The sequence below is a fragment of the Talaromyces atroroseus genome (genome assembly GCF_001907595.1).
Source record: "Talaromyces atroroseus strain IBT 11181 chromosome Unknown scaffold_2, whole genome shotgun sequence".
NCBI lineage: Eukaryota > Fungi > Ascomycota > Eurotiomycetes > Eurotiales > Trichocomaceae > Talaromyces > Talaromyces atroroseus.
The window spans coordinates 2,016,166-2,042,220 of NW_017971434.1; the positions used below are offsets into that span (position 1 = coordinate 2,016,166).

At 46.7% G+C, this 26,055-nt stretch overlaps 10 protein-coding genes across 10 annotated transcripts; 7 read left to right on the forward strand and 3 right to left on the reverse strand.

The window, feature by feature from the left end:
• Positions 1-1,420: 1,420 nt before the first annotated feature.
• On the forward strand, positions 1,421-4,881 carry UA08_02808 (hypothetical protein; the record flags this gene model as incomplete). Its single annotated transcript, XM_020264890.1, has 8 exons — positions 1,421-1,558; positions 1,747-2,022; positions 2,107-2,283; positions 2,365-2,708; positions 2,780-3,059; positions 3,140-3,872; positions 3,935-4,047; positions 4,114-4,881. The coding sequence occupies 8 exons, from the start codon at positions 1,421-1,423 to the stop codon at positions 4,879-4,881; spliced, it is 2,829 nt and encodes a 942-aa protein (XP_020122384.1).
• Positions 4,882-5,252: 371 nt separating this feature from the next.
• Positions 5,253-6,156, forward strand: UA08_02809 (hypothetical protein; the record flags this gene model as incomplete). The annotated part of the gene is made up of 4 exons (XM_020264891.1): positions 5,253-5,300; positions 5,457-5,648; positions 5,821-6,003; positions 6,076-6,156. The coding sequence occupies 4 exons, from the start codon at positions 5,253-5,255 to the stop codon at positions 6,154-6,156; spliced, it is 504 nt and encodes a 167-aa protein (XP_020122379.1).
• An 800-nt stretch (positions 6,157-6,956) lies between these two features.
• Positions 6,957-8,598, reverse strand: UA08_02810 (hypothetical protein; the record flags this gene model as incomplete). Its single annotated transcript, XM_020264893.1, has 2 exons — positions 6,957-8,394; positions 8,462-8,598. 2 exons carry the CDS (start codon positions 8,596-8,598, stop codon positions 6,957-6,959), a joined length of 1,575 nt encoding a protein of 524 aa, XP_020122378.1.
• A 619-nt stretch (positions 8,599-9,217) lies between these two features.
• On the forward strand, positions 9,218-9,880 carry UA08_02811 (Proteasome subunit beta type-3; the record flags this gene model as incomplete). Its single annotated transcript, XM_020264894.1, has 2 exons — positions 9,218-9,652; positions 9,737-9,880. The coding sequence occupies 2 exons, from the start codon at positions 9,218-9,220 to the stop codon at positions 9,878-9,880; spliced, it is 579 nt and encodes a 192-aa protein (XP_020121861.1).
• A 256-nt stretch (positions 9,881-10,136) lies between these two features.
• UA08_02812 (hypothetical protein) lies at positions 10,137-10,975 on the reverse strand (the record flags this gene model as incomplete). Its single annotated transcript, XM_020264895.1, has 3 exons — positions 10,137-10,165; positions 10,321-10,753; positions 10,817-10,975. The coding sequence occupies 3 exons, from the start codon at positions 10,973-10,975 to the stop codon at positions 10,137-10,139; spliced, it is 621 nt and encodes a 206-aa protein (XP_020121862.1).
• Positions 10,976-11,249: 274 nt separating this feature from the next.
• On the forward strand, positions 11,250-12,014 carry UA08_02813 (Meiotically up-regulated gene 14 protein; the record flags this gene model as incomplete). The annotated part of the gene is made up of 1 exon (XM_020264896.1): positions 11,250-12,014. The coding sequence occupies one exon, from the start codon at positions 11,250-11,252 to the stop codon at positions 12,012-12,014; it is 765 nt and encodes a 254-aa protein (XP_020121863.1).
• A 1,751-nt stretch (positions 12,015-13,765) lies between these two features.
• On the forward strand, positions 13,766-16,636 carry UA08_02814 (hypothetical protein; the record flags this gene model as incomplete). The annotated part of the gene is made up of 1 exon (XM_020264897.1): positions 13,766-16,636. One exon carries the CDS (start codon positions 13,766-13,768, stop codon positions 16,634-16,636), a length of 2,871 nt encoding a protein of 956 aa, XP_020121864.1.
• A 3,105-nt stretch (positions 16,637-19,741) lies between these two features.
• On the forward strand, positions 19,742-22,416 carry UA08_02815 (hypothetical protein; the record flags this gene model as incomplete). The annotated part of the gene is made up of 5 exons (XM_020264898.1): positions 19,742-20,010; positions 20,171-20,438; positions 20,505-20,894; positions 20,957-22,237; positions 22,297-22,416. The coding sequence occupies 5 exons, from the start codon at positions 19,742-19,744 to the stop codon at positions 22,414-22,416; spliced, it is 2,328 nt and encodes a 775-aa protein (XP_020121857.1).
• Positions 22,417-23,031: 615 nt separating this feature from the next.
• On the forward strand, positions 23,032-23,811 carry UA08_02816 (hypothetical protein; the record flags this gene model as incomplete). The annotated part of the gene is made up of 1 exon (XM_020264899.1): positions 23,032-23,811. One exon carries the CDS (start codon positions 23,032-23,034, stop codon positions 23,809-23,811), a length of 780 nt encoding a protein of 259 aa, XP_020121858.1.
• Positions 23,812-24,846: 1,035 nt separating this feature from the next.
• Positions 24,847-25,561, reverse strand: UA08_02817 (hypothetical protein; the record flags this gene model as incomplete). Its single annotated transcript, XM_020264900.1, has 3 exons — positions 24,847-24,871; positions 24,934-25,302; positions 25,377-25,561. The coding sequence occupies 3 exons, from the start codon at positions 25,559-25,561 to the stop codon at positions 24,847-24,849; spliced, it is 579 nt and encodes a 192-aa protein (XP_020121859.1).
• Positions 25,562-26,055: the final 494 nt, after the last annotated feature.

The following is a 26,055-nucleotide window of genomic DNA, read 5'->3' on the forward strand; positions in this document are numbered from 1 at the left end:
AAGCTTGTAATCGATGCAGAAGGAATAGGCTCTAAAGTATGAACTATTTAGGGCGTTAAAGACTAATACAATGTTGGGAAGAGCGGAAGCAAGTTTTTATGACTCAATATTTCATGTACGAAATAATATGGTCGTTTCTGTGCTGAAACTATCAACGTAACTGCTAAGCACAAACTAAGTAAGACGTCCTATATTACTATGATAAGGAAATCTGTCAGGCATCAATTGAGTTGGCATGTTTGCCTATCCAAGTACAACAGTTTTGTTGTCCATTCTGGAACTTATAATCAGCTTCATCAAACTCGGAATCGCTCCTTTTTCTCCTTGTATGAACACATTGAAGGGATCTAGATATCTGTGGACGAAGAAGATGGAGGCCCTAGGAGCATTTCCTTGAGTTTTACTATATAGACGACACAAATATCTCATTCTCTCAATGTCTCAGTGGACGAGTCCTATGTAAGGGCATATTCGAACATTGAATACTGGACATCGCAAATGGATGACCCCGAAATGACGTCAAATTCATGTTCTTATATAACAAGGTTTCTAAGATATCTGATAGTCAAGCAGGGATGATCTCAGTCCTTCTAGCATCTAGCACGTTGCGGCGCAGCAATCGTCGCACAAGCAGTTGTATGAAATATGACTGGGAAGATGGAAAAGAGTGATGCCATGCATTCATAGACACTCGACAACAGATCACATTATGAGTGCTGATGCACGATAACACAGCGAGTAATTGAAATGTATGTTGAAATTAGGCTTTTCGCGCAGTAACTAAATGAGGGCCGAGTCCATGTGAAACACTATTAGCTGCTCAAGTAGTATATTTCTCATTTCAAAATTCAGGAACTCCTAAGAAGAACATATGCACTATTCACTACAAAGTTCTCCAAAGACAAGGTCACGAGAAGGATGCCTGAGAACCACCCTGACCACCAAAGAAGTCATCTATGGACGCGTAAATAGACTTGGTCCTCATTGATTTGTGGTTTTTTATATCATGACTATTCGGAAAATGCCATTCTTTGAAGGTTTTCACAAATAGCCAAAGTCTATAAAATGAGGGAAAGCGGGTTTCAGAGTTAAACCAAACCGGACAGGTGACCTGTTTAAGTGTAACTATAGAAAGAGTAGAGGAAAAAAAGAAAAATAGCGTCGTCGATTTACAAGGCGGTGAAAAAGACGGTGAAGCATTTTGCCGTCGACATTCTCCCCGCACAGCAAAAAAGATCACAAACAATCGATAGTTGGCTCGACTTCAAACCGCACTTAGATTCCACTGATCTCAGCTCTTGGATATTCTCAGGTCGAAGCTATAGGAAACTGCCGTGGCCTGATTTACGAGACGAATTTATACTCGACATAGAAAGAGGAACGCAAGCAAATCCTACCACCGTGCGGGGGAGCTCCTACTATGTCCGCTGCAGCAGACGCGGTGTTTCACCGACGTAACAAACAGATACAAGATGCCATTGATTCCCATAATCTCAAACAAGCTCTGCAGCTGATAGATAAAAGGATCAAGAAGGGCGAAGACACACGGTTTCTAAGAGTGAGTTGATTTGTGTTGTGAGCTCAAGAACTAGGGTACTTTCTTTCTATTTCATTTCCCCAATGATTGGATTTGCTCCAGCTGGTTGGAAATGTGGAATGGAAATTTATTATATAGACTTGTATATATCTATATATATATATATATATATATTTTCAATTGGATTGCTTACTGATATTCAATCTTAGGCATGGAAAGCGCACGTCCTGTATCTACATCCCGACCAGACGCATTCTCAACAAGGCATTGCCGCTACACTCGAAATATGCAAGCTCGATCCCCCGACTACAGATATAGACACACTAGATTTGTTGAATTCAACTTTGAGACTTGTAAAGGGTCACGAAGATACCGCAAGGAGCCTCTGGGAAAAGGCAGCAAAGGCAAAACCTCAAGATCATGATATTCAATCTCAATGGTTTACGAGGTCATTTGACGGAGGGGATTGGAAGTCTGCACAAAAGGTTAGCATCATCGAGAGAAATAAACCCGGAGGGAAGAAGTATGAAGAAAAGAGGAAGAGGTTAACCGACGTGTAAACTTTACAGGCCGCCATGAGTCTTCACGTCAACTTCCCCAAGCAACGCAAGTACTACTTGTGGGCGATATTCTTGTGCCACCTTCTAGCCGTCGATTCTTCTTCTTCGGATTCCGAACGCAAGTTGTTTGGCACCCTGGCGTACCGTATGGTCTCCAAGGCCGCGGAAAATGTCCCAGCTGATCCTGTATGTGCACCCACTACATAGGAGAGAAAAGGTTATTCTCAAGGCCGTGAAAGTGCTGACCTGTTGGTGTGATATTCGTAGAAAGAGCTGTTGAGTCCTCCAAGAGCTATCCAAACTGCCGAGGAGTTGTTGCTTCTCATCAAAATCTTCCAATCGCAGGGTCAAAACGATGAGATCCTGAAAATCCTCGATAGCGATAATCTGGGTCTGAATTCCCGCATAGTCCAAAATGACTGGTTCTTCATTAGGGAGAAATTGCTTGCGCTGGAGAGGGCAGAGAAATGGCTAGATGGTCATCAGTATGCGATGGAGCTATTGTCAATGCCTGCTGAGGATGAAGCAGCCAAGAAGCTCCTGCAGGAAAGAGATGACTGGGGAGTTTGGAACCTTTTATTGATCTCTTTTAAGAAGATTGATAAAGAAGGGTAAGTTATATACGTCATGTTAGCTTCTGCAATTCTTAGGTGAGCTCTGGTAACTAACCGGAACTGATCAGGACTACCGAAGAAGTTGTATCTTTTGTCCAGGAATTTTCTAAGCGTTTCCCCAAGTCACGCAATGCTCACCTGGCTTTGTTAGAAATATCGGCATGGAAAATGGGGCGTGGTGAGCTTACGCAGACTGACCACCTTGCTGCTTGTCGAAAATATTACGACTTCAATGGTGGCAAGTTGTACTGTTTTGACGACATACGCAAATACGCATCATATCTTGATAAGACTCGGACCTCAGAGCTGGTCGAATATGTTATAGAGAAAACGGCTGCTCAAAAGGATGTATGTATTGAGAACCGTTCTAGTGATCTCTTCCTTCAAAGCTAACCGGCCGTCTTTAGATTTCTGATACTTCCCAACAGGTTTCCATTATCAACGGCTTCAAGCTTGAATACTGTTATAGAACCTTCTCTGAAGACGGTTTCTCAGAAGGGGGAGTAGAGAGCTTTGTGTCACGTTGTCTCAAGGTTTATCGTGACATGAAAAAGGACAATGCCACAGAAGGGGCCATAGAGAACCAACCAAGGGATGACCTTGGGCTGCTCGCTGTCATGAGCCTTATTCGACTGAACGACTACAAACAACCAACTGATGACCAAGAAAGGACCCCTAGTTCCGAAGTGATTCGTTCAGCAGCTTTATTAGAACATTTCTGTCAGCACTCGCCCCACAACTACCAAATCCTGCTCCTTCTTGTTAGAATATATCTTCTTCTCGGTGCGGGCTCGATTGCTATGAAGACATTTAGCAAGCTTTCCGTGAAACAGATCCAAAATGAAACCGTTGCACACAATCTGTATACTCGTCTTGCCACAATCCATCCACACGGTGCACCGCCCATTGAAGCCGAGTATAAAGATTTCATTCCTGAAGCCGCCCTTACTCAGGCAATCAACTTCTACGAGAGTGCTGATCGGACGACGACGAGACAGCTAAATACCGGGCTGAACCTCGGAAGTTATGTGAATGTTGAAGGCACTATTGAGCTACAAAACAGCTTGAAGAATAGTATCTGTAAGCGGATGTGGGCTCTTGAAGCACGGCGTATCGACAGGATAAATGGAAAAGATCGAACCGATCGTTACGCAGGTATTGGTGAGTTGTACTCTTCCTCTCCCGCAATGAGCAGAATCGTTGACTTGACCCGTTTTCTACAGCTTCGGACGAGTCTGAGCTGGTTGACAAGCGCACTTTTGACGCCTTTATGAATTGCGAGCCGCTTGGGGCGCCATCCTTTGAGGAAAAATTGCGACTGGGACCCTTGCCAAAGGTAGGTTCAAACTGAACAGACGTAATTATATTATGTTGGGTTAGTATTAAATATTTGATGTCATAGGAATCGTGGATAAAAGCTGTTCGCGTGATTGATCGGATTTGGGTGTTCAATCACCAACTGTTATCACAGAAGCCGATCAAAGTAGACGCCACGCTATCTGAGCTTGAAAGTCTAACATTGTCTGAAAAGGACATTGGTGATATGACGTCAACTGAGAAGAAGAACCTCGAGCTTCATCACATTCTACTAAAAGCTATACTGTTACTCTCCGACTCTAACTCAGTTCCGGGCCAAGACATCAACAAGGTTTTTAAGCAGATGGAAGAATGGGTCTTGACCACTTTGCAGTCTATCTCAGATGGTACTATGAGCTTCAACGAGACATCAATCGCCCTGCCATCTTCAGACAACAGCAAACGATCCGTGCCATCATGGCACTATCTCCACAGCAGCTTCTCGCTTCTAGAGACGGCGAAGGTGCTATCAGCGACAATATCAGCGGCAGAAACATCCGCAAAGAGATTGCCAAAGACGGGTGCTAAGCCGTCCAAGGAAGCCGTTCAAGGTCTGAAGGGACTTGTTACTAAGCTTCAAGATACAGTAAAGTCTAATACTCGCACTTTGAGGTCGAATGTTATGGGATCTGGTGTACTTGGAGCATTAACCGATCTGATATTTCAACAGAGCGAACAAACCAATGGCAACGCCAGCAATGAGCTTCGCGGAGAGTTGGAAGAGACTTTGGACCCCAGCGACGTGGAGATCTTCTGCGGTGACCTCATGGAAAGTTGGGAAGAGGGGCTTGGAGGAATATTATCAGTCAAATAAATTCACAATCAATATGTATTTTAACAAACGGATATTACATAGATATTCCGTATGAATACAAAGTATAGAAAAGAAATACGAACCTTTTTAGGGAAAGAATAGAATACAGACCCACGTGACCATGTCTGGGGTCATCCAGCCCCCAACTGCAGCCCTAAGCCCTAAGCCCTACATGCTCGCCTACGGGACACTAACAGGGGCAGAAGCAGCGCCAAACCATTTTTGGACGGTGCCCCAAATTCCCTGAGCCGAACTCTTTTCGTGAGCGAACTTTTTGACGACCATTCGACAAATTCGACAACCCTCCCTTCTTTTCGCCCAACGCACCCTTCCCCTCGAGTTTCATCAGCACGAGACAAATAATCGACACAATGGCGAAGGAACGTACCGGTATCATTGTCGGCTTGAACAAGGGTCACGTATGTTCTCCCCTATGATATGGCATGACTTTCTTGGGTGTCTTTTGGCTCCGTTCGATGTTATCTTCCCGGATGTTTGTAACGAGGACGTCGTGATGGTGCTTGGGAGTCTTTTTGTGTGTTTTTATCGGTTTTACGAACTCGGTCAATTGTCAGCTCGCTGTCGACGGTTTTATGGGGCGACTCGGATCGGTGGATGAACGACAAATGGCTTGGGATGGATACATGAAAGGAATGAAGATTTTTACCGGCGAACTGGGAATACCAGTAGACGTCCATACGTTCGACCGGTCGCCCAAAATGCCGAATTACGAGTCTACGCATATGCTATTGGATTCCAAGAAGATCGTGGGGAAATGAGTTGGACTAGATGATTCACGCCGAATGACCTGGAATTGACTACGAGCGATCGAAAACACGAAAGACTTCCCAATCACCATGGCGAATGTTCCACGTGGATATGACATTGATATCACAGAAGATATAATAAGACATGAACTAACCTAGACAACTCGTACAGAAAACCACCCCTATCGAGACCAAGGCCCGTATCAGCCGCAGCAAGGGCCGTCTTTCCCGCCGTACTGCCTTTGTCCGTGATATCGTCAAGGAGGTCGCCGGTCTTGCTCCCTACGAGCGCCGCGTTGTCGAATTGTTGAGGAACTCCCAGGACAAGCGTGCCAGGAAGCTCGCCAAGAAGAGAGTGCGTACTACTACCACATATATATACCGAATCATATGAGGAAAAACAGTGCTAACACGAATATTTCAACAGCTCGGCACCATTGGCCGCGCCAAGGCCAAGGTCGACGAAATGCAGAAGGTCATCGCTGAAGCCAGACGGGCCGGTCACTAAAGAGAGAAATAAAAGCTTCTTGTTTTCTCTTTTTTTTGTTACCCTTTGCCCTCCCTCGCCCGCTACTTTTACGTGCTTCCGATATATCTTTTTTCCCCCTCCTCCCGTGTCCTCAGCAAAAACATTTTCCGTGTGTTCGTATTGGCGCAAATCGAATATCTCTTTCAATCCTCCCTCCCTATTGAATGGAATCATTTCGAAAAACTTTCCCCCCATATCTCTTATTATTTTGCCCATTTCGAACTTTTCTTCCTACTTCCCCGTGAACTGAAAAAAATTCCTCTCAAAATTTCTTCTTTCCGCCAAATAAAAAAAAAGAATTCGGCTACGGTGAAAATGGATCATGGGGGGTTTGCGACTCGGGATGATTTTTTTTCCAAATTCTATTTCTTTTTATGTTGGTCTCCTTTGAATTATTTCAAGGTTTCTTTTCTGGTTTCGAATATGTCCAGAAGCCCGATTCAATGAATGGAGGTGGGGGGCGCCAGGTAGAGGAGATTTGTTGATTGATTGATTGGTTTTGTCTATTTTACTATGGGCGAAAATCATGATCATATCACATCACATACGCTAGATGAAGAAATGAAGATGCCGTGGATAAAAGAAATATGAAAAAAATTAGATAAATAATGTGAACAATGTATGACCAGCTGCTAATTTGTATTTCCTTGAGAATGCGTTGGCATGATCTAACTACAAAATCTAGTAATCATAGAAGGGGATAAAGAATGTCATTATGATCATCTTAAAGCACAGTGCCCTGTCTATTATTAAGGCTTTATTTATATGAACAACAGCTCTTATTTCTTCCCAGGCAGCTTGAGCCACTTCGGCACTCCGCCGCCCTTTCGACCACTTCCACTGCCACCATCTTTCTTCAAGCCCATTCCTAATTTGCTAAAGGCAGATTGTTTGTTTTTCTCCGCTGCTTCGTCATCGGTAATTCCGGGCACACTGGGAATCTGGATGTCTTGTGCTTGGGTGCGGAGCTCTGGCTTTAATATCGCTGTCGTTGCGGCAGATGCTGGGCTACTTTCAGCCCATGTGAAATTGACAAGGACTCTCCCTCGGACCCCCAGATCTTTTATCAAGTACTCCTCGTCAGAGTCTGGAATTGCCAGTCTTGGTCCTCCGGGTCCTGCCCGTGGTTGCTTTAGTGTTGCTGCGAATATTACTAGGGAGAATTTCTCGTTGACGAACGACGGACTCAAACAACCCCGGACAAATGAGTAGAGAGATGACCCTGTATCAGCTTGTTTGAATTTTGCAACAACCTGGCTCTGGTCTGGAAATCGGATTTTGACCTCGGTTTCAGTGATGCTCGCCAATCTCTCTTGCTCTGCTGCAGCCTTGTCGGCGATTTCTTTGTCACTGGGAAGACGAACATTTTGAGACAACTGATTGAGTCGTTCTTGGTGAGATTTTGCGTGCTCAATGCTGGGAACGTAATCCTGCTCATCGTATGATGCCAATGCAAAATGAGGGGTTGCATTTGTAGGCGGCTTATAGACAGTAACTGGTCGCTCGGATACTGATAGAGTTGGCACTGTTTCCGTCGCTTGTGCCTCTGTTGCTGTTTCTTCAGAGGGTGGAAATGGTGTCGGGGACGATAAAGTTGAAGCTTCCGGTGTATCTATAGTTTGCGGTGTATCTTGTGCGGTCGTCACAACAGACTCTGGTTCCTGAACCGGGGCACTTGAGACTGCCGCTGCTCCTGTAATAGCGCTCGTTGGATCTTTCTCCTCTTCAGGTTCTTTGAAATACTGACTAATCATTGTCACCGCGTCCTCGAAGGGTTGTTGCGTTGTTCGGAATGATAACCGGAAAAGCACATTGCCACTATTGAACCCCAACTGCGCCAACGACTTTTGCAGATCTGAGAAATCTGCCAGCTCCCGGCCCATGACCTGCAACACTGGTGTCTGATAGTATAACCTCCCGTTGCCATTTGCCGCATTATCAGTGGCGGGCGCAGCTCGAGCTGTCAAATTCCTTGTCGAACCATTCCCAGCGACTCCAGCTTCAAATTTTCTCAGAACAAACCACAACGTTGTTGTACTTGGGAACTTGTCCAGGAGTCGTCCGTTGGGGGCTCCCTGCGCTTCGGACTCGGGAAGTTGGAGAGCAACTGTCACAACAGATGGGGACTTCGAAAGTTGTACAAGCTCGAGTTTCGCGCCGGAGCTTAGACCGGACAGACGGAATATAAGGGACAAATCGACTTGTTTGCTCTGATGTCTGCAAAAGAGGAAAAGCCATCAGTCAGATAAAAGCCTCGACGAGTATGCTGAGCTAGCCCACTCACTTTAGTCCATACTGGCTTGCATTAAGGCCGAGCTTGCTGCAAGCTTCCTGTAGAACGTCTGCTAAAGGCTTCGATGGGTTGGTCTTTATAACAGCTCTTCTGGCCGTGGAATCGATTACCACAACATGCGAGCTCATGATTAAATTAGGGAATGATCAAGACGACCGCGAGTCTGTAAGGCGGGGCTTCTTTACTGGCGTGCTGTCGTAGAGACAATAAGCAATAGCAAAAGTGTAATGCAGGGATATCCAGAAACAAGATGAAAGTAGTTGGCTACAATATCATGGTAAGAACAGATGAAAAGGACTGCGAGCTTGCTAAGCACTGGCAACTTCGATGAGGTTCGGCGAGGATGTTTGTATGGCAGCCGCAGAGGCAGAGCGTCATTGCTCAATCAGTCCCAAAAGGGTTACCGCCTGGCCCGAGCTCCCCCATGGTCCCATCTCACGCGTGTTGCTTCAGGCATCACCTACCAGCTCACATTCGCTGTGTTTCCTCTTCTACCACGACCTTTCCCCATCACTGGCTTCTATTTCAGTTTATTCCTGTCTTTAGGACAAAACAATAGTTCATCATGGTAAGCTCCTTTAGCTTCCAGCCCTTTTTGTCCTTCTCGAAGAGTAGCTGACTGACCTGACACTGTTTCATCCAGAGCTCGCCCTTCGACATCAGTATGATAGACTCACGCTTCTTTTTTCGGTTTTTTTATCTACGTATACTAAAGCTTCTATCCTAGATGGCGGTGCCTGCGTGGCAATGGTGGGCAAGGACTGCGTCGCAATTGCCTGTGATCTGCGACTGGGTATGCAAGCCCTGACGGTATCCAACAACTTCCCCAAGATTTTCAACTACGCACCATCGACTTATCTCGGCCTAACGGGGCTGGCTACCGATGTTACTACTGTCTCCGATCTCTTCCGCTACAAGGTCAACATGTACCGACTCCGTGAAGAACGACACATTTCTCCGCAGACTCTGGCAAACCTCGTCAGCTCAAGTCTGTACGAGCGACGATTCGGGCCGTACTTTGTGTCTCCCGTTATTGCAGGAATTAATCATACGACTGGAAAGCCATTCATTTGTGGGTTTGATAGCATCGGCTGCATCGATTTTGCCAAGGATTTTATCGTCAGTGGTACAGCGAGTGATCAGTTGTTTGGTACTTGTGAGGGACTGTGGGAGCCTGACCTGGTATGCCGGAGCTTTATTTTGTCCTCCCCCGCCTTTCTATCTTACACATGGCTTTAAACACGAATACTCATTTTAAATTTCTAGGGCCCCGAGGATCTTTTCGAGACCATCTCCCAGGCACTCTTAAATGCCGTCGACAGAGACGCACTTTCCGGTTGGGGTGCCAACGTCTATATTATAGAGAAGGACAAGGTCACAAAGCGATTATTGAAAGGACGACAAGATTAGATATTTGTTGTGTTTCGTTGCTTAAATTAATCGTTTATTCTTTGACAACTACAAATTTTTAGCAATCATACACGTCACGCATCATGATAAAATCTGTCAGATGAACTAATAAACCTGACGACTAGAACCTTTCCTCACTCTACTAATATATGAAGGTGGAAGTTTTTCAGATCTTGATTCAATATGTCAGCAAAGCAGCTCTGTCTTCAATTGTTCCTGAAACTAGGGTTTTATTTCGTAGAATTGGCCACAGATATCATGGCACAGTCCTGTAGGCTTCAATAGCTGTATAGCTAGTTGTATTCATCAAATTTTCCAAATTCATGCTGTTATGAAAAGATAGTTTATGGACATTCTTGGACTGCCAGACAGCCGGTAATGTTAGGTCTTTCATCAAGTTAATCCTTTCACAGCTACAGCTTCAAAATATATCTTCTCACAATCCTCCTTCTTGACCCTATTTGCATACTGGAGTACTAGGAAATCCACCCGGATATCCCCAAGCACGATCATAGGAGCATGCCACGTTCCTGCGTTGTAGGAGATTGCCTGACTGCCATGTGCAATGAAGGCTTTGAGATGTAGCAGGTCCGGGGCATTCGTTGCGGAACTGCTGTTTTTCTCATGTATATCATCAACCCGAATCGCCTCATGAATGGCAGTAGTAGTCGGCGCCACAACTACAAGAAAGGAGGATATTGTTGACTGTGGAGAATTGGACGCTCCTGCAGGTATAGCTATTGGAACAAACGTCTGTTTCGTGTAGGGATGGCGCTCAAGGCAGTCAACTTGCACAGCAGTACGTGGTTCGCGTGGAAATGAAGAGAAGAACGAACAATAAGGCTCTGCCTGCACTCCGCTGGGAGCGTGCGACTGTATCCATTTTCTAGTAGGTGCAGAGGGCCGATTTGTATGCCAGACCCTTCATTGACATACTGGGGTGTGGGAGCACGTGAATACAGAGGCTGGATGACTGTTAGATCCCCTGGCAGTGCCCTGCTGGCATCGCGAGGAATCGGACTGGATATGACAGTGCCAAACGGTGCAAAGGCCTCTTGAGTGAAGAGGCTCTGCAGTGATATGGAGTTCACACATATTGTGCGCGTACATGCATACCTAGATAATCATCGAGGAAGCCCTTTGAAATAGGCAAAAGGCCGTTAGACGGATTCATACTCCCTGAATGATGTGAGAAAGAAGAAGATGGAGAAGAAAAAGAAGTAAAAGGGCCTAGTAAAATTTATAATATACCTAGTTATATGAACACGATGACGCGGACCTCCTTGCACACATCTCCCAAGCCCATCATGGACTGACTGCCCTGCTAAGGAACAAAACGATCTGATATCACCACACATTGTACTTGGCCATGGCACCGCAGGCCACTCAGGATATTGTCTCTCGTGAAAATGGCAAGCGATGGCTGCCCACTGCCAAACAGGACCAGAGCGCCCTTGAGGCCTTGTCGCAGGGCACGCCCCTCCGTGGCATCCCAACATTCCCGTCATTCCATGAGCATCGCACCCATATACTGGAACACATGGCGGCCGCATTCCGCATCTTCGCCCGAAATGGCTACACCGAAGGCATGGCCGGCCACAATTCTGTTCGTGATCCCGAACACCCTCACACCTTCTGGACGAACCCCCTGGGCCATGCATGGGCGCTGATGCGAGCTTCCGACATGATATTAGTCAACTACGAGGGCAAGGCGATCGGCGGCAACATGAGCCGCCCATCGAACAGCGCCGGATTCTTTATCCACAGCTCTCTGCACAAGGCCAGGCCCGATGTAAACGCGGCATGCCATGCGCACTCCATCCACGGCAAGGCGTGGTCCGCGTTCGGCAGACCCCTAGAGATGATCAACCAGGATGCCTGCGTGTTTTATGGCGAAGCCCAGGCTATCTATAAGGACTTTGGAGGAGTTGTGTTCGACGACGCTGAAAGTCAACGACTCGCCGATGCCCTTGGGCCTAAGGGCAAAGTCCTCATGCTCACAAATCACGGCCTCTTGACAGTAGGGGAGACGGTGGATGAGGCGGCGTACCTGTTCACGTTGATGGAAAGGAGCTGCCAGATCCAGCTAAAGCAGACGCCGCGGCTGCTCATGGGATGGAAAAGGTGTATATAGATGACGACGTCGCGAGATATACATTTAAGATGACATCGACCCCGGAGAGCCTTTACTGCGAGTTCCAGCCGGACTTTCAGGTTGAAGAGTCTTTGAGTGGCAAGGAGTTTTGCGAATAGTCATCAGCAAGATAATTATCAACCTTGCAAGGATGTACCTAGTTAGGTATCAGCTAATCGTAGCATCCATAGCATGACTTGGATATGATTTTGATATTGTATGAGTGATAAAGAGCTATCTTGAAAATAATCATAATGCGTGCAGTTAGAGAGTATACAAATCTGATGTCAGTAATACCTCTTGCATGAAATTCACACCACTGCAGTCCGACTGCGACTAACATAGCTGAGAAAGTAGATTATGTTCAGAACATCTTGAAAATGGTTCTAGCTAATGCTTTGCCTGGTATGTAAATGACGCATGGGTCGATATCAAGAATCATCTCTCATCCAGAGTGCCGGAACCAAGGTTCAATTAAGGCCGTGGGGCCAGCCTGAAACCTGGTCCGATTTTTTTTTTAAAATTATAACACATTCGCATCGAGTGGGATAATTATTATATCCACGTTGCATGATTTATGAGTTATAACAGAATAACTACTTGATAGGATAACAACTGCGGCCATGGAGCGGGGTCGCCGAAAGCACGTTTCAACAGCGCACACCCCACCTCGTGCGGAAGAGGCCAGATTAGGCTAATTAGCAATCCAGACCGAGATTAATAAGAGGATATCCTAGGGAACTAGTTAACGTTGGTTACTGTGTACTTGACTACTTGTCGTTATAACTACGTATGGCAGTCTAGGAATACTGCGTACTGCCAGAAAAATTACATTAATTTCATATGCAAAGCAGTCGAAGACGGATATGCGCGTAAGTACGGCAGAGCGCTCTGATTGGCGGTGGGCACTGACCCTCCGCGCTTGTCGGGTCTAGACTGCCTGGTTCAGTCCCACTTTCCCTATGAGCGCGCGCTGGTTGGCTGCCCTCTCGTCAGAAGGCCAGATGGGCGATCAGTCCCCATCGCGCTAAATCGCTAGTGGTATTGACGGTGTGACACCGTGTATTTGCCATTTGGCATTAGTTATTGCACAGGGGAACGCAGGTTGTCGAGATGAAGAATCAATCGGACAGGCGTTCCTATGGATATTTTTCAACATCTAGTTGTAAACCCTCTGGAAATACCGAGTGTAGTGTCTGGCATGGTGTGCGCGCTAATGTGTATAATGTGACCGTATTTGGACAGGACCCACCGCTGGGGCCCGCGCTGTTCTGGGCCCTGAGCTCGGCAGCCGGCTGGACTCTCAAGCCGAAAGAAAGAGCGAGCGAGGGAGCCCTCTTGCCCTCTTTGCGGTCCAGGCTCCTCTAGGCTTCTTTTCCTCCTTCCTTCCATTCCTTTGGGACCACGATAGGACACTGGACTGCATCGTCCCATCTTCGCACTCGAGAGTCTTTCCATTCCTCTGTTCGACTCGGCCAAATCCGGTCTGGCACCGGCTGAGCGGCTTATATACACGTCCTTGTATATGGTCTTTTATAAGGGTTGTAAGTTCTTGTTTGTTCACCATTAGGGCATGGGAAATCGGAGTGAACCTGAGGTCTTCTGTGCTGGAAAATTGCTAATCCAGCAAGTCACAGTGTGAAATACAGATCGTCTCGACTACTTTGTCGGGCCAACTTTCGTCTACTGTGATGGTTTTTCCGCCGTCTTCCGTTCCTCATCACCTATAATCGACAGTCTCATAGTTCGAAATGTCGTCCATATCACCTCTTCCTCGACGGTCGTTGTGCTTGGTTACCGAGGGCTCCGGCGTTTCAGTGAATCATGGCGATGCCGGCTTTACCGCACTGCTTAACAAGCACTTCGATGATCGAGAGAGCGATGCTACAGAACGCTTGATCGCTTTAAAAACAACCTTGAAAACCCCCGATACGAAGTTGGCTTGGGACGAGTTTCTAGAAGGATTAGCAAAACTCGGTCATGCTCAAAGTGGATTCATTAGCTGCCAGGTCGACGAAATGAACGACGAAGAGCCCTCCCAGAATATGCTTACTACCTGCTACTACAACGATGAATATGGAAATAAGGGATTGCTCAGAGAGCGTGGCTACTCTGCTGTCAGTAAAGCTTGTGAGCATATGAAACACGGAAAGGTGCTTCTTATTCCCGACCGATTATGCTCTGATGACTTGCCTTTCGCCGCTGATGCCCTTATCGCTGTACCTTTGTACTCTGGGGATCGCAACATTGGCCACTTTGGGATGATGTGGACAAGTCAAGGTTTGCAAGAACTATCATTCTCATGGTCATATGTCGAGATGCTGTTGCATTCTCTAGAGGATGTGGTAGCTCAGCGTGTGGTGGATGAGAACTTTTTACCTACTTCATTGAATGATGCAACATTCTCGCCCCCGCCTTCCGAACCATTGGCACACAATGCAAAGCTTCACGAACCCGCATCTGCTCCTCCGTCACCCGTCTTTGCACATCCCTTGAAGCCCTTCGCCCCCAGCTTATCGCACGAGTTGCGAACACCAATGCAGGGAGTTGTTGGTATGCTAGATGTCATGCACGCGAGTGTGGAGGAGGCAATTGCCCGCAAAGTCGCCGCCAGCAAAGTCGCCAGCAAAGCAGCCAGCAAATCATTCTACCTTTTGCAAGATTTGAAAGAAAACATTGAGTTGGTTCAAGATAGTGCTCGGCGTGCAGTCGAAGCAGCAGATAACGTCGTGCACGCCTATGATCTCAACATGGAGGTTCCGGAAACCCCGCAGAAAGAAGTGTATGCTGACATCATGGAAGACCTGCCACCATCTTGTGTCGCTGCTGCGTCGGCAGAAAGATTTTCGTTCAAGGACAACAAGCTTCCAGTCAATCCATACAAACGCCGCCGAAGTATATCTATCGATTGGGCCGGCCATGGACGGGCACCGAAACGCTCCTCAAGGAGAAATACCTCGCATGGGGATTTATCCCCACGCAGCGAAGTGAAGAACGCAATCCAGGAAAGCGACAAGATTGTTTATTCTCCGGCGAAAGGTCGCATCGAAGAAGTGGTTGTTAATGCAGTTGCTCAAAGACCATCATCACTAGCTACGCGGCGAATGGCCCAGCAGATGGTGGTTGAAGGCGTACCACCTACCGCCATACGCCACACCAAGATTCGTGATCTTCTACATCTAGTCATCAATGAGTCATTACACGTGGGCAAAAGGCCAGAATCAACCTTGAGCCAAAGGACGTTGCTGGGCGAACACATAAACGTTCATGCGTTGGCATCGAACGGAGAGACCTGCATCAAAAGTATAGAATGGTCTGTAGATGCAACGGTGCCGGACACTTTATATGTCGATGAACGTGACCTGGCCAAACTGATATCATGTGTGTTCTTGAATGCTGTCAAATTCACAGAAAGTGGCCAAATCACCGTTGTGGCGACGTCGTGTAACAGATCTCCTCAGCAGTATATGCGCATCAACATTCGCGATACAGGGATGGGAATTCCAGAGGAGTTCTTCCCCAGTCTCTTTAAACCCTTTGCACGGGAGGATGACTCGACGACTCGCACGAGAGATGGACTTGGTCTTGGCCTTTTGGTTGCCAAAGGCCTAGCAAGGAAGATGGGCGGTGATTTACTTTGCGTTCATTCTTCTACGTCTGGTCCTGATCGAGGGTCTGAATTCGAAATCCGGATACCTGTCAACCCTTCGGGTACTCTGAGCCGACCCAACACTCCATACAACGGGTCCGCCGCACCATTGGCTACTCCTCCTTTACCTTCTAATTTAACTGGTTCTTCTGTGGTTGATGTTACTATTGCTGGTACAATCGTACAGCCTGTGAATATGGAGGTCCTTCCACCACCAGCAACAGTTTTATCTGCAGATATTCCTCCTATTATTCCCTCCATACCCACCATGCCCGCGCAAGAACTCATATACTCTCATTCCTGTGCGCGAACAACTAGTCAACCGTCTACCGCTCTTCAGGGTGCTGGACTCGGGAAGAGCCATCCTCTCACATTTTTAGTCGCGGAGGACAATCAAATAAACCGAAAAATTTTAGTAAACATGTTACGCAAGCTAGGATATCGTGACGTGTACGAAGCCTATGATGGACGTGAGGCCGTTCGTATTATGCAAGAAACATTGCTATCATCATATCCGCCCATCTCATCCCCGTCTACGCAAGGAAGCGATAGTGGCGCTGAGAATTCATCTCCGGTCATTGCAAACGAAGGCAACCGGAAGAGAACAAAGCCGATCGATGTAGTCCTGATGGACCTGTGGATGCCGGAAATGGACGGATATGAAGCCACATCAAAGATTTTCGAAATGATCGATGAACACTGCAATCGCCTGGCGCCTAACAACAACAACAACAACAACAACAACACTTCTAAACATACTCCCATGGAAAACTGGGACCAAAGCAGCGAATCCTGTGTTCCTTCGATACCCGATCTTTCGCCCAAGGTGCTAGCTGTGAGCGCAGATGTGACGGATGAAGCTTTGCATCGAGCTTCGTCCGTCGGCATCCAGGGCTACATGACTAAGCCATATAAACTGGCCGACCTGGAGCGGCTTATAATTGATTGTTGTTTTCCCCAAGCGTCCATATAAGCTATGGACTATGGACTCATGTAGTTAATGATATAGTTAATAAAAACACAAGTCATTATTATCGCCTATAACGCTCTTTCGAGCTCATTCTATCAAATGTGATGTAGATATTTCATTATCTATATTTGCATAGAAGACTGACAAAAAACATTGATTCTATAGATTAGCCAATCAAGCCCAGCGATTCCCGATAACTGCTCCGGTGACGTCATTCAGTAAAATATCGCAAACCCTACTCTATCATACTCTTATTATTCTCCTATTTCTGGTGAGACTGTTTACCTATTCGTCTGGGAGATGTCTCCAGCGCACCCCTCATAACACATGGCTTTATTCATAACGAACCTCGCACTATTGTGATGCAATGCCACGACCGGTATTTCAAAAGCATCGATGTCGTCGACAACTCCGGCCAGCCACTCTTCATTTTTGAATCTGATATTTTTTTCACGAAATGAGGCATAGCTGGAACGGCCCCAGAGACTGGGTTACCTTTGATGGCAGCAATAGCTGGTGCCGGACAGTGAGAGACCGCCACCGGCACTCAGCTGTTCGATTTTCGCAAGATTGATCGTCATTGGGAAGTGCACAGCCCAAATGACCTGGAAGTTTGCGTGATGTGGCGTGTTTCGTCGTTACGAGACTTCTTCGCGCTGTATTTGACGGTTAGAAATACGCTCGGCAAGGGCCATGAGGAGGCTGTCGAGGTTAGGGCAAAGGAAAATGCTGGTATTACCCTGCTGGTCAATATTGGCCAGCAGACTGTTGCTACCGTCCACTTGGTCGAAGCCAATATAATCAACCCGGTATGATGAGAAGGATAGGACTGTCCGGAGGGCGGAAGCTGCTGGAGGGGCGGATCTTGGTCTGGTAAACATCGCCGCCTTGGGACTCTGGAAGCAGTTTGAAAGATAAATCACGCTAACTGTATGCATAGGTCGTGGCTGTCATGCTATGTCAAGCTGAAAAGTACCACGTTCATAAAAGGTGGGGGAATAAACCTCTCTTATAGAGATAAGGGGTTAAACACGATGTATACCTAGGTACGAGCTTCAGCTACGTCTCGGTGAATCGTACAACTTCTTCTTCGCTTCCGTATACAACATATATAAGGCCGATAAACTCTATTTCTGGGTAACAACAACGCCGTCTACGCCGCGGGGACACTGGAGGTATCGTCTAGTCTTGGGTTTGTGGAAACTTGACTACTCTCATTTGCAAGACAGGGACAGGGCAAGGACAAACATGTTGAATATCCCAGTCCTGATAGGGATATGGGTCTGTGCATACCATGTTTATGTTTATGTTTATGTTTATGTTTATGTTTATGTATATAAGTAGTCCAGCTGCCACTCTCAGAATAGAAGAACAACGAAGGACGGAATACTACTTCAGCATACCCATTTATCCCGCCACGCCACGCCACGCGTCTCTCCCATACATACTAAGCAAGCAATACTCATTGAAGCTGGTTCTATCAAAGCATCTGCAGCAACACATGGTGGTAAAACCTTGTTCCCAAATCAGGCGGTGAGAATTGTCTGGCGAGTCATCACTCAATTCCAGTTTGCGAACGGATATCAAATTTAATATCCAGTTAACTCCAGCGCTTCGGCGTATACATCGTATAGAGCTGGATGACACTTCGTTGTCTATATCATATATATGACACATTGTGCGAGCAGTCCTACTGCGGAGTTGATGCGGAAGCCAGTTATTAACAGCAGCTACACAGATTAGCTTGAACCAAACATCTAGTGACTCGCCAGCATCTAATCAGCATGAGATGTTACAAAGCACAGACTAGTAGTTACCACTGTGGGTACGCTGTAGATACACGCGGCAAAATGAAAACAAAAAGATAAGAAAAGCTGAAGTTTATCTCCTCAGTGAACCGTCTAGTATATCCAACAGAGTCAAATAGGGCAAAAGAATGATTGGACAATACCATAAAACATAAATCAGTAATAAACCCTGAATAAAATATGGGAGGGAATGCCTTTTCACCTTCCTTAATCGATAAGCGCGGTGGGTAAGCTACTTCGGCCATTTTTGGCAGGTTTACGTACCCTTTTAAGAGTTTTATAGGGTTGTTATTGTTTTATGATCATGTATATGTCTTGCTGTGTTTGGAATTTATTGGCATGTCCCCATACACCTCATGGACCGAATTGGGCTTCCCTGGAGCATCTAAGGTATACAATAGAAGCCAACAGAGTCTTGAACACGCTGCTGCGAGGCCTAGGGAATTAGTGGGTGTAAATAAAGTGCTGATAGTCTGACGTTAATGATCCGACCCGGTTACAGTAGCCAAGTTTAGCTCGAGGATTGGGTTTATCGGATTGACCGCAGGAATCAACATGAAAGCAATTTTGGGCGCCTGGCTCGGACTCAAGAGTCCCATCTAGAAGTCTAGAGCATGGTCTTGCTCATAGCTTGACTACAATCAAGAATGGCGCCCTTCGATAGTCACTGAGCATTTGTCATGACCGCCCCTCTAGCAGCATCGTCTTAGTCCGGCGGGGTATTACAATTGACTATACGAAGCTAATTCTGCCTAGCATGGTGGCAATTATCTGTATAAACTTGTATAACTAAACCTCAGAAGGGACGTGGATGGTGTATAGCCTATGCGAAGTGTCTGAGCTACTCCATATTGAAAGTATTGTTTTCGTTGTGATACTGGGAATTACCAGATGAAGTAACGCATGCAGTAGGAAAAAGAGAAGTCTCCATTGATCAGTAATCCACCTCTATCTCAGCGAGTCGGTGTATTCGCTAAAACATAGGCAAGTTGCATAATTCATTTGTATAAAGTAGACTAGATAGCATAGTTACAAGCCCTCCTTGGCCCGGCCCGGCCTTTTGCCATGCAAGATAAGTGTCTAGGGTTGCATTCTCTTCTTTTGACATCTGTACAAGAGCGATAGTAACTAACAAGCTCGGCGAGATGGATGCACTGTCCTCCAAAACCGAGAATACGCCATGCGGGGATTGACTATGAGGCAGGCCCCCAAGAGTTTCCAGGTTCAAAAACCTCGGATCATCTCACTTTCTCATCTTGGTCAATCATCCGCTGTTTCTCCGTAAACTGTGTCTACCACCATGACAGACAATGACACCCCCATCTCCACCTCTGTGGTGGAAGAGACCGAGGAGGGCGCCTTCGCCGATGAGAAGAAGGCTGCCGACATCCACGATGTCGAGGTCGCCCCGGGCTTCGTCGCCGGGAAAGATTTTGAAGGCCATTACAAGGATGTCCCGCTCGGAGAAGGCATTGTGCCCGATGATAATGACGAGTTCATCGATCCCCGTTTGAGTAACTATCCTGTTCCCGAGGTCGCCAAAACCGTCGATCTGAGGAATGACCCGACGTAAGTGAATTTCTTGCAAAGTAAACTTGTCATGCTGCTGCTGCTTCTTCTGGTCACGATGCCCAACTGAGCAGATCACTCCTTGCCTCCTTTTCTTCATCTGCTTTTCTCCATTACGTTACGTCCTCTACCATTGAGTTCAATGACACTAACGAAACAGTGAACCGATTCTCACATTCCGGTTCTGGACATTGTCTACATTTTGGGTGCTTGTCGGTTGTGCGCTGTCCACCTTCTACTACTTCAAGCCATACTACAATAGCATCACGAGCTATGCCGTCCAGTTGCTGTCCTGGGGCATGGGTGATGCCATGGCGCGCTACCTTCCCACCCGTGAAATGAATTGGTTTGGATGGAAATGGTCAATGAACCCTGGGCCTTGGAACGCAAAGGAGCATGCCTTGATTGTCGTTGCATACTGGGGGAGTGTAAGCACTCACTCCGTTTTACAGCTATGTATATACCATAGCGATTGCTTGCTAATTTGATGCCAGTGCTACACTGCCTACGGCTTGGGCCCCCTGTCTGCCATGGAACTATACTATGGCGAGAAGCTCAATGCAGGATGGTCCATGTTCTTCCTCGTTGCCACGCAGATGATCGGCTACGGCTTTTGTGGTCTCTTCCGTGACATTCTTGTTCGCCCCCCGACGATGTATTATCCGGGTGTCTTGCCCAACGTGTCTCTCTTCAATGCAATGCATCGGAGCCCGTCAGCTACCAAGAAAGCTCTGAAATACTTTGCAATTGTAGCCAGCATTACCTTCTGCTGGGAATGGGTCCCAGAACTGTTCTTTCCGTTGCTCGCGTCTCTTCCGATCGTCTGCTGGGCTGGACATGGTAACTGGAAGGCATTTGTTCTTGGGTCGGGTTACTATGGATTCGTTAGTCAAGCATTCCCTTGTGCTAGTTAAATGAAGAGAAAAACATCAACTAACCGAACAAGGGAATCCTTGACTTCTCTCTGGATTGGAACTACATCTCGTTCTTGTACCCATACTACACGCCTCTCTGGTCGAGCTTGAACCAGGGCCTCTTTGCCTTGTTTTGCATGTGGCTCCTCTATCCGATAATCTACTTCACCAATACATTCAATGCGTTGAACTTCGCCCCCATGGACACCGACACCTATACATCCAATGGCAGCACCTACGACGTGTCAGCCATCGTGACTGTCCAACGTACGCTAAACGAGACAGCGCTGGCCGAATACGGCAAACCCTACTGGGCCCCCTCCTATGTGTTCTTCTGGTTCTGGACATTTGCCGCGCTGACGGCTTCGATGACATACGCCATACTTTGGTACGGCAAGTCAGGCTGGGAAGACTTCAAGAACGCCTGGAACAACACGCGCAGCGACTATGATGACCCCTACATCAAGCTCATGGACTTCCAGAAGCGAGTGCCTCACTGGTGGTACATTGTCCTGCTAGTGCCGTGTGTAGTGATCGGTATTGCCCAGGGGTACGAGGGCAACATGAAGATGCCTGCGTGGGGGTTGATTGTCATTTGTCTCGTTTCATTTGCATTCACCTGGCCCAATGGTATTCTCTGGGCCATTGCTAACACTCAAATTGGCATGGGCTCTTTCAGTGATCTGTTGGCCGGTCTAATGTTCCCAGGCCAGCCGGCTGCCGTGTTGGCCTCGTACACCTACGGCTACACTGTGCTGGAGCAGTGTCTGAACCTGATCTCGGATTACAAGTTTGGCTTCTACATGAAGATACCAGAGCGCGAGATGTTCTGGGGACAGGTCTATGGCACCCTGCTGGGCCCATTCATCAACTACGGCTTCATGCAACTGATTGTGGACCGTGAGCGACCCTACTTGATCGGCCAGCGCTCTTCAGAAGCCTGGGATGCCGTGCAGACGCGCTCTTACTACTCCCAATCGATTATCTGGGGGATCCTCGGCCCCAAAAGGTTTTTCAACGAGCAGTATCCCTGGGTGTACTACTCGTTTATCATTGGGCCCGGTCTTGTCTTGCTCGTCTGGCTGGTGCAGAAATGGAAGCCCAAATGGAACATGGAGCAATGGTTCAATCCGTCTCTGATGTTCCTTGGTGCCACACTCTTCCCGCAGTATCAGACGGTCAACTTCTTCATGTCCTTATTAGCCTGTATCCTCTTCATGGGTATTCTCCCGCGTTACGCCCCCGTGTGGTGGAGAAAGTACAATTATCTCACGGGTGTTGGTTTGGACTGCGGCACTCAACTGATGACCTTGGTTAGTTCTCGGGCATTCCTATTGCTTGCTGATTCCATTCACACTAACATCCTTCATAGGTCTGTATCTTTGTCGTCAATCTGCCCAATCTATCCTTCCCAGCGTGGTGGGGAAACAACAGTGAGGCAACAGACAGATGCTTCCCTCCTGCGGACCTGCCTCCGTATGCCTTGAACTAATATACAGGCGCTCGTATGGGAGAGTAGCAGTGAATACGTCGATGACCCCCTAGTGTCTAGTGAGTCACTATGTCAGTCAAGTATTAGAGTTATAGGGTTGTTGTGCATAAGACTTTCATATATAGTAAGCCATAGGGAGATACCGATAGTCAATACCAACACTTATGTCAACTACTATATATAGTAACTAGACCCTGGCTTGACAGCACAGTCCCCTAAGACTTCAATAAACAGGATGCCCATTTAAAATAAAATACACTAACAGAAGTAATATACTTGGCTACCTACTTAACTCATACTTACCACCGAAACCGGGCTTGTTTTTCCAGTGGATATGATATAGGATATGTTTGAGCCTAAAATCTCTCTAAACCCTGCAATTTCGAATGAAGAAAGGATAGATACAAACGGGAAATATACGAAAATGTTATACAATACTACATACAGAGACAATAAGCTCTGTTAGTGAAGAACTGTGGGGGTATTTAGTCAGGTATTAGTGCGAGACACAATCACGCCTTTTGAAACGGACACGCTCGTATCTTTTTTGGGGTTCAATTGTAGATTTTCTACACTCTTCCTCTTGAACTTTTTTTTTGTATATCAGTCATAACCATGAATGAAGCCTGGAAAATCGAACAATGCACAGTCGCTGATGCCAGCGCTCTGGCACGAAACAACATTTCCGCCTTCTGGGAAGACCCCAACTGGATACTCTCATGGTCCAAGGACATGCCTCTGGAATATCTGATCGAACAGTCGGAAAAACGACAGGCAAACAACCTGTTACGCTCCCGCGAAGACCGACGACACATCAAGGCCATTGATCCTGCGACGGGCAAGCTGGTAGGATATGCCCGTTGGGTTCTACCATCCAGCCACGTTACCGCTCCAGACGGCAGCCCCGAATGGGTCCAGGCGCAGGTCCCAGATGTGGAAGAGGTAGAGAAAAAGCGTCTGCAAGAATTAGCTGCTTCTGCATGGTGGGAGCCAAGGGCGGATGTGGGCGAGATTGATGTCCCGGTTACGGCCATCAAAAACCGCCATTTGGCTTCCAGGCCGTATATATGTATGATTCTCGCATTTAGACCCTTCTCCCCTTCGCCAGACTCTAACATGGACCTTTTCTTTTATCTTTTAGCACTGGACTATCTTGCTGTTCATCCTGACAACAAGGGCAAGGGCATTGCCACGGCACTGGTTGAGAGCGGTGTCAAGTACGCGAAAAGTGTCGGGATTCCGATATTCGTTCTCGCATTCAAGGCCGGTGTCGGTGTCTATTCGCGACTGGGGTTTAGAGAAGTAGAGCGGCTCATCCAGGATGACTCCAAGTATGGAGGACCGGGGGAGTATGGTTCTTATTTTATGGTTTACGATGTTGCCCCTAAAGTCTGAGCGTTGATATACAGATTTATTTAGAATATATCTTATTATATAGGATATATTTATATGTATTTACTGAATAGATAGGTTAGAGACGTTGTATATAAATCCGCCAGAGGTACTTATTTGGTAACGTACCTAGGTACCTATACAATACAATTCCCTCTATCGTCTAGGCAAAGAACTCGCTCAAAAATAAACTTAAGAGAAAGTGCTCTTCCATGTAAACAAGACTACACTGCCTAGTTACCCATAGATGCCTTCCAAGGCAGCATCTTTGAATGTTTCTCCAGGATTTAGTCCCGATTCACATGACACCCACTAACAATGAAGAGGACCCTGGAGCTACCAGTTCTTGTATTCTAGAAGGTAGTCATCAAATGCTCATATCATGTTTCTCACATTGCACCCTGCCTAAATACAGGCGAACCAACAAGTGCACCTGAAGATAGTTTTGTTGGTTATCTAGGCAGGTAAGGGCTCTGGGTTATTGGCGTGTATGTACGTAAGAATAGATGTAGAAGACATTCCGCTCTGTAATACGACAGAATGAGATACGAACAAGATCTATTTCCAGTGTGACTGACTAGGTGCCGATCTATATTTCATTTAAACTATAGAGACAGAGATAGCTAAGAACAGTGGATGTTTGGATTGATCGGGCATTTGCCAGAATGAACACTGAGCGGTACCTAAGCTAGATCCAAGCTAGCATTCCACAAATGGTAGAGCCGTTTTACTTCATCCTGTAAAAGCCCGGGGGTAGAGTGCTGGTAGATTGATGTGTGTTCTCCTTGGACGGAGACCCAGCTGAAGGGCGCATGTTTTCTCTAGACGGAGATCCAGTCGAAGGGCGAATGCTTCCCCTAGATGGAGCTATCATAGATGGTTCTCCCTGTGTCCTCCTATGTGGAGGCTTGTAGAGCTGCTGGGACTGTCGAGGCACCTGAGGCTGTACCGTATCGAGTGATTAATCATTCCAGAGGTTAAATGCATGGACAAACGCACTGTTCTCTGTGGTTGTCTCGTTTTCGAGATATTGAAACATCAATGCGTAAGGTCGACGACGTACCTACCGAGTCAGAGTCTGTTAGTTATCTCAGAAAAATAGAGCGTAGGGGTCGAAAGACCTACAGTTTGTCGGCCCTTCTGTCATATCGCAAGCACGCTGGGTCTTCATTCGCGAAGCATCTATTAATCTTCGCCATCTCATTCAAAATGTAAGCAAGTTGCCTCCTAATACTTTGAAGCTCCTCTTTTGTAAGCTCGTCTCTAATCTCATCAACGTTCTCTCCAGGAACACACTCCATTGCAATGAAGTAGATAGCACCGCTCTCGTATGGGTGGTTTTCTCCTTGTAGATAGCCATAGGCATCCAAAAGTTTTGGTTCGTGGCCAATTCCGTGCAGAAAATTGACCAAGTCTGCTTCAAATCCCGAGTAATCGCAAACCATTTCTTCGTGCTCGTCCTCGTCTTCAATGTCGAACTCCTCAGGATCCAGGCTGTTTACAGCGGATTAGAAGATGCAACTGCAATTATAGACTATAGGACAAGAACGTGAAAATGAAAAACATACTCGTAACTCAGCTTTAGCATGAATTGGCGTCCACTTTCTATTTCATGTGCTAGAGTCAAGACATGCCTCTGTGCCAGTTCAACGTTTTCTTCCTCGGTAAGCTGCTCCTCAATCACGTATTGGACCCCTTTGTGTCTAAAGCGGTTGCCCTCCCAGTTGTAGTCCCAAGGGTCGTATGCACACATTTTTAAGATGCCTAGATAGCGCTGTTTGCAAAGAAGGGTGGTGGGAACAGGCAATTCCAATATATTCAGGGTGCTGTTGCCTTGGAAGGCATCTATCGACCAACTTAGGCATGGTGTAGTCTTTAATTCCATGGAAACCCGGAAAACATAATGGGAATTTATCATTGCTTATTATTTTTTGGTTAGCTGGAACGAGCTATCTAGATAGGCTATAACTTGGAACAATCGGCGTACAGGGAAGTAATCTACTACTTAGGTGGGAGATGAATATTTTAGAAATCGTAGTCAACGAAATGCTGGCCTTCCTACTGTCTAATATATACTATATAAGCCAGTTAGATCCCCATATCGCCTAAACTTCTTGAAACTCCTTAGCAGCTATATGCATGCCCATGCCTCTGTCCAACATGAGCCAGTGATACTATTTACCCCCCTCTCGAAACGGGTCCTTGGCAGGGGTAAGCGCTGTGGTACGGTTAATATGCGATTCCATG